The 6,683-nt window shown below is 45.9% G+C and overlaps 1 protein-coding gene across 1 annotated transcript in view; it reads left to right on the top strand.

Annotated features, from left to right (window-relative positions):
• Positions 1-4,302: 4,302 nt before the first annotated feature.
• Positions 4,303-6,683, top strand: part of Galnt8 (polypeptide N-acetylgalactosaminyltransferase 8) — a 33,621-nt gene continuing 31,240 nt past the window's right edge. Inside the window, exon 1 of the mRNA XM_005365344.1 lies at positions 4,303-4,489. Coding sequence (XP_005365401.1) covers positions 4,303-4,489 — 187 coding nt within the window. The remainder of the gene's footprint in view (positions 4,490-6,683) is intronic.

The raw sequence follows: 6,683 nt of genomic DNA, 5'->3' as shown, positions 1-6,683 counted from the left end.
CACACACACACACACCCCAAACCTATCTCTACAAAAAGAAGACAACATCAGGCATCAGACTGAAACAAAGCTTCTGTGGGCAGTCCACTGTAAGTGTGAGAACACGGATGTGTATAGCTTGAAAGTGTAAGCATGGAAAAAGTCATTCTGTGCTAACACTGACCTGAAGAAAGTGAGACTTTCAGACAGAACAAACTTTAGAGAAAGGAATATTCTTAGAGGCGGTGACAGCTGCTTCATAATAAGAGTCCATACTTCAGGAAGGCATCACACATGAAGCATGTCTGCACCTAAAAACACAGCACTGAAATCTGAAATCCATGAGACAAAAGCCCTGCAAGAAGAAATGGGATAAGCAGGTGTCACCATCAGGGACTCTGAAACCTCTAGTGTTGCCATTATCTTTTAACCCTGCCGTGGTTGCTCTAAGCTAGACCTGGTGCAGTGTCTCCCAGGACACGTTCAGCCTGTCTCTTGTCCAGGAATCTGGAAGGATAGCAGGCTGACTCCTGGGCCCCTTCCTTTTCTGCAGCTCCATTGTGAGCTGTGTTATAGCAGATCACAAACTTTACTCCTTGACTCTGTCTGCTCAGTGGGACTCTCTCGGGGCTTGCTCTTTCAGTCATGACTGTGAAATTGACCCCTCTGGGCAATGACAGAACACTCCTTTTGGATCCTACTACCTCTCAGAGGTCATATTCCTCTGCTTCCCGTGACCTGAAAACACTTAACTATTTTGTGTAGTTTTGCAGATGTTTTTGACAGGGGAGGATCAATCCAGTCTCAGCCAGTCTCAGGTGTTCCATCTTAGCTGGAAGCAGAAGATGACTGTAGATCATTTTAAAAAGTACTGTGTTGGTTTGTCATCGTTATCCGCTGATTCAGTGTGATCCAGTACAGGGAATCATAATTATCTACTGACCTGGTACAGGAATAACCTTTTCTCTAACCCATCAAACTAACCTTTACCTGCCTAAATGCCCACAGTGCCTTGTCCTAAGTGCACCATTCAATTTTGGTACAAACGGATAGTATATCCTTAAAGCATTTAAAGTCTCACTGGGATGTCTGAATGAGATGGAAGCTACGCTCTCCACTGACAGGTGGGAACTAAGGCAATCTTTCAGATTCTCACCCTTCCAACAACACTCTGAGAACTGAGCTTAAAGGTGTGTAAAGGTGAAACACGTGACCATATATAGCTGCATGTGCTGGAGCAGCTCAGGTGGTAGTGGTCAAGGCTTCCCCATGTGTCTGGATGTACTCAACAATTACAATAAAACAAACAAATGTATGAAAATCCCACGTTTTTGTTCTGTTCTCTTCTGTTGCCTTATTTTATATTTATCTGTCTTCTAGGTGAATGTTTTTCTTTGGGCCCATTTTCTTCTCTTCAGGGCTTTTCTTTTTTTAAGACACTCAGGACTGATAATGTTAATCACAAAGTTCGGTTACTCATCTGCTTTCCCAAGTTAGATGTACCAACCACACCAGCTGCATCTGCACCGCTGTAGTTCTCCACTGTCTTGAAGAGCTTTTAAAATGGTAGGCAGCTTTGTTGGCAGCTACTCTAGATGTTGGCTCCACCTCTCTCCTCTTTTAAAATGGTGAAGGTACCATTACTGCCAGCTCTGGGGCCATCAGGTAGGAGCCGGGTTCAACACTTTAACTCTGAGAATGAGAGTGAAGCACATAAACCCTTTTTATCTGAGCAATAGCTAAATATGCCCTGTAGCACACTGCATGGCCTGGAAATATCTCTGTGTATGGCAGCAGGAATCCACCATGCTCTCCTGCTTGTACATGCCTAGCAGTCCTGATTCCGTCACCTATCCAGGTGAGGGGCACTGAGCTGGTCTCAGCTACTTTCCTCCCGACCCCGATATGCCTGAGCCCCTTGAGTTTTGCAGAAAAGAGCATCCTTAACCTGAAAATTCTCTTGCCAGCCACTGTACTTTCCTTAGAATTTCTTTTTGGGTCATACTGTCTGCTGTTGTCTCTTCTGGCTAAAACTACCATCAGGGCACTTGTATCTATGTCATATGCAGAATTCAACAGGATGACAATTACACAGACAACTAATCATGACCAGGAAAGCTATCTGCATGAGACAGGAAAGTGTGTGCAGGCTGTCTGCACTAACCCCAAACCACAATACAAAGAAACATGATGAAAAAAAAGGAAAAGACCTCAGGACTTGCGATGTAGGTGGAGGCCACTCATTTGCTCCCGGCTTTCCAGACCTGAAATAATCACAGAAACTATATTATTTGCAATACTGTTTGGCCAATTGCTTAAGTGTATTCTCTAGATAGCTCTTACATCTGAAATTAACCCTTTTATTATATATATATATATATATATATTAGATTTGGGGGACTGCCATCTTACTCTGCACAGCCCCAAGTTTATTTCAGAGCCTGCTTATATACAAAAGCAGAACAAAGCACAGTATAGACAGTCAGTATCTAACCACAAGATTATTCCTGTCCTGGTGTAAGCAGCTTCTTCTGTCTGTATTTTTCTGTCAGCTTAATCAGACCTTTCTCACAACCCTCAAGGATACTGGAGCAAGCAGAGCAAGCAAGCTTGAACTCAAATGACATTTTAAGTCAGAATTGACTCCAGATGGAAACTGAGTCACACATGGGCTCCCACACCTTCTAAACACAGCACACCAACACACATATAAATTCAGAGACTGTGGCAGATTATTTTATATTTTACTACGAGGCTCGTGGTTGATTGGTACCAGCGTCAGTCTCCTCTGGTGGCTACATGGCTTCTCCCTGACTCTGCCTTCTCTCTCTTCTCTCTCTCTCTCTCTCTCTCTCTCTCTCTCTCTCTCTCTCTTCTCTCACTCTCGTTCTCACTCTCTTTCAGCCTGGCTATATTCGTTAAGTCATCATCCATAATAATCAAGCTTCTAGTCATGTTAGTTAGGTTTTCTAGGTATATTGACATATATTTCAGTTAGATAGGTATTCTTCAAATCTTTCAGAGATCTTCAGAATATGGCATTTAAAATGTTTTTAGTAATTTAGGACTATTCATGACAGTGAGACACATCTGTTCCTGGCAGCACCAATCTACTTCAAGAGAAAGATGGGCATCAAAGAGGTTTTTCATGGAGTTTGTGTTATTTAGAGACTCTGGGCAGCTGGGAAACAAACAAGTAGCCTCCTTACAACAGTGATTGTAGCCATTGAATGATAATGGTTTCTATAGGATTTTAAGTATCTTGTTTCCAGTTGGTGGAACTGTTTGGGAAGGATTGGGAGGTGTAGCCTTGTTGGAGGAGGTGTGCCTCTGGGGTTGGGCTTTGAACTTCCAAAAGACTCCAAAAGAATCCAGTGATTAGAAAGAACTATCAATGTGCCCACCCCAACTCATCCAAGAAATGAGAGGGACTGCGTGTTTTTTATTTGTTTTGATTGGAACTTGCAAATGGGAAGTGGCCAGGCTTCTCTATCCATGGAGAGCAGAGCGTGCAGGGCCCAGCACCAGACTGAGGATTTCATACTTCTGAGCTGGAGGACAGGTTTAGATGCTGAATTTAACACTAATTGGGTGAGTTGTCTAAAACATGGGAAGTGTGGGGTGTGGAGACAGAGGAGCTAAAAAAAAACTAGAATAGAACTCTGGAGACCAGAGTTGGACAGAGGACATACACACCAAAGCAGGATCACCCCAGGGCCACCTCCAGCTTACTACACCTGCTTCCAGGAGCCACCTTCAGGAACGCTTCTCCTGAAGTGAGCCGAACAAGCATTCACTGCACACCTGCTGTGTTCTCTGCCCTGAAGTTATGTGTGAACAGGCTTCCCTTGTGGGCTCTTGCTGCTTCATGGGTTCCTTTCACATCCTCCTTCTCCTCTGGGACACTCCCCCCCCTCCCCCCAGACCAGCCCTTACTTGTGATTCCACAGGAAGAGTCTGTGACAAACAGAACCTTAACCGGATAGAATGGTTCACTACCTAATCCTTGCACTCGATAGGCAGAACCCCAAAATCCAATGGAAGAAGGGCTTCCCCCTAGGCAGCGATGCCAAGTGTATCCAAGTGATCTTGCAGTGGTTGGGTGGCTGCCCTGGTCCATTGCCCATGCCTGACTCTCTATTTAGAGACAAGCCAGGCCTTTTGTGACAGCTTTCCCAGTCAGAGAACATGAGGCTTAGCAGGTAGGGTGTCACTTGTGAGGCTACCACCCACCTGAGACAGCCTGTCTGGTGGGCTCTGCTCCTGGGTTTGCCTGGTTAGCCACAGACTCTGCCAGAAGGGAGCAAGGCTCCCCAGCTCATGATGAGGTTCTGGAGGAGGAGCTGCTCCAAGGTGTTCTGTGCTGTGATCATCCTGGTAGCAGCCAACATTCTGCTGGTGTTTTACACCACGGGGACCATACGCCATTTGATTGTGGACAGCCTCCACAAGGAGGGGCCTGTGGTGGTCCAGAGACCCTTACACCTGGAGAAGAATGTGCACCACTCAAGTAAGTTCCATCCCATGGGAGGGGAAATCTTAGGGTGTGCAGGCTGAAAGAGCTTTAGGAACATTGAGAATGAATGGGAGAGGCCAACTCTTCAGTTTGACAATCACACCGTTGGAACAAGAGACTCCACAGAGAAGGGAATTTCCCCAGGAAGCTCATGCTGGGAGAGGGAAAGGGTGCCAACCAGAGTGGGGACTTGGGGAAAGATTTCCCGCAGTTTTAACAACTTGTTACATCACGGTTGCCTGATGAGACTAGAGCCCAGGCAGGAACGGGTTAGTGGTGGGTGAGAACAACATCTTGACCAATTGGCAGCTTAGATGTGCATGTCTTTGGGCCTCTCCTTAAACTTTATCTGACTTCAGGACACAGAAAATGGATTGAGGGTGGGGGTTGGGGAAGCTTTCCCTAGATCTTTTTGCTTTGCTTCCCAACTTAGTTAAATTAAATAAGTCTCCCTTTTCTCCTTTCTCCTTTGAATCGGCTCATTGAGGATCTGACTTGGGGCACAGGTTGTGATCCTAAAATCATACAATAGTGGAACTGTTGAGAGAGGAACCATTTCAGGCAAAATTCTTACTTCATTTTGCAGAATTTTCATCATGAGTGTGTCGTGGATTTGTTAGAGAGTCAAGGATTCAATATGGACACATCACATGAGACTCTGAGCACATAATAACAACGACAGGGTGAAGAGACAGGACAGTGGCCCTCAAGGGCTGTGACTTTATATAGAAAGTAGCATGAACCTCCACCCCCAGCCCACCCCTTTTGTTGAGTCAATATCTTCCTCTATAGTCCACGGTGGCCTGGGATTCTCTGTATAGCCCTGTCTGTACTGGAATGTGCCATCTTCCTGCCTCGGCCTCCTGAGTTCTGAGATTATATGCACCACCATTCCCGGCTCATATACCTTCAAGTTTAGCTTCTTTATTTAAAGTTAGGGGTAAGATTTCACTATGCTTTGGGGTTGCTGTGATTCCCGTTCCTCATGAAAGTCTCGCTTCTCTGAACTGCCAGTGTCTCGGCTTCCCGTGTCTCAGAGTCAAGTGCTTGATCCTTTAAAGGAGCATTAACTGTGTAAACCCGGGTGGGGTACAGACCTGGGGTGTACCATTGTGAAGCCAGAGCTAAGCAGAGTGTCGATATTATTATTTGACTTGCAGCTTGCCCCTCTCCTGCTTTAATGTTCAGAGTGCTGGGATTAAAAGTATGTGTTGTCACGTTCAGTAAAAGTGTCTTTTAAAATGACAGAAACATGATAAGCAGGCAAGGTGCCATATACCTGTGGCCAAGAGTTCAGAGTCATTACAGATGACACAGCAGAGGGCAGCCAGGGCTGCAGGAGGTTCTCCCTGTAAATGTAAAGATGCTCCATCTGCCTCTCAGTTGTAGCCATTCCTGCTTCCTTCCATCTTGAAGGGCTGTGAATGCCTCTGGATGCAAACACACATCTGCTCAACAAGCCACAGGCTGTGTATGGGTGAGCTTGTGTCTCTGGGGAGTCATGCAGTGGGGTGGTCCCTTGCCAGCCTAGGAAGCGTGGGCTGTAATCAGAAGAACTAACTGTACCTCTGTCTAACACGCAAGAAGATTCTGGTTGCGGTAAAAGCGGTCCTGTCAGTAAAGTAGGGAGGGCGAGGGGGCAGCGGTCCTGTGGTGGGAAGCCTTCATCACCATTGTGGGATCTAATGACTGAAGGCCTCTCTCTCTCTCTCTCTCTCTCTCTCTCTCTTCCTCCGTTTCTCCCTCCCTCCCTCCTTCCCCCATCTCTTGATTCAGTTTGAGAGCCTTCAAAGTGCCCATGTTAAGACACTCCACTTTGGGGCATAAATCTCCTGGGGTTGTCAAGGGGAAGTTAACAGGGGTAGGGGGAAGCTGTGAAGTCTGCAGGCCACTTTCTGAACGGCAAGCATCGTTGCTACTATGGGTCTACTGAGCACATTAGGCCTCCTGGGCATGGCCAGTCCTTTACCTGTATCTGTCACCATCTGGTCATTATTTTGGGGTAAACTCATGATTCTCAAATGTGGCTATTAGCTCTATCAGGAGCAGCTATGGAAAACAAACCAAGCTAAACCAGTTGGACAGCTTCTACATGCTATGGCAGACCCAAGGGATCAGGGTGTCTAGGGAAGGCCTGGGAGCCTGCATTTTCTTATTTATTTATTTATTTATTTATTTATTTATTTAT

The sequence above is a fragment of the Microtus ochrogaster genome, unplaced genomic scaffold (genome assembly GCF_000317375.1).
Source record: "Microtus ochrogaster isolate Prairie Vole_2 unplaced genomic scaffold, MicOch1.0 UNK1, whole genome shotgun sequence".
Lineage (NCBI taxonomy): Eukaryota > Metazoa > Chordata > Mammalia > Rodentia > Cricetidae > Microtus > Microtus ochrogaster.
The sequence above is the reverse complement of the archived record's forward strand: the minus strand, read 5'-3'. Positions and strand labels throughout refer to the sequence as shown.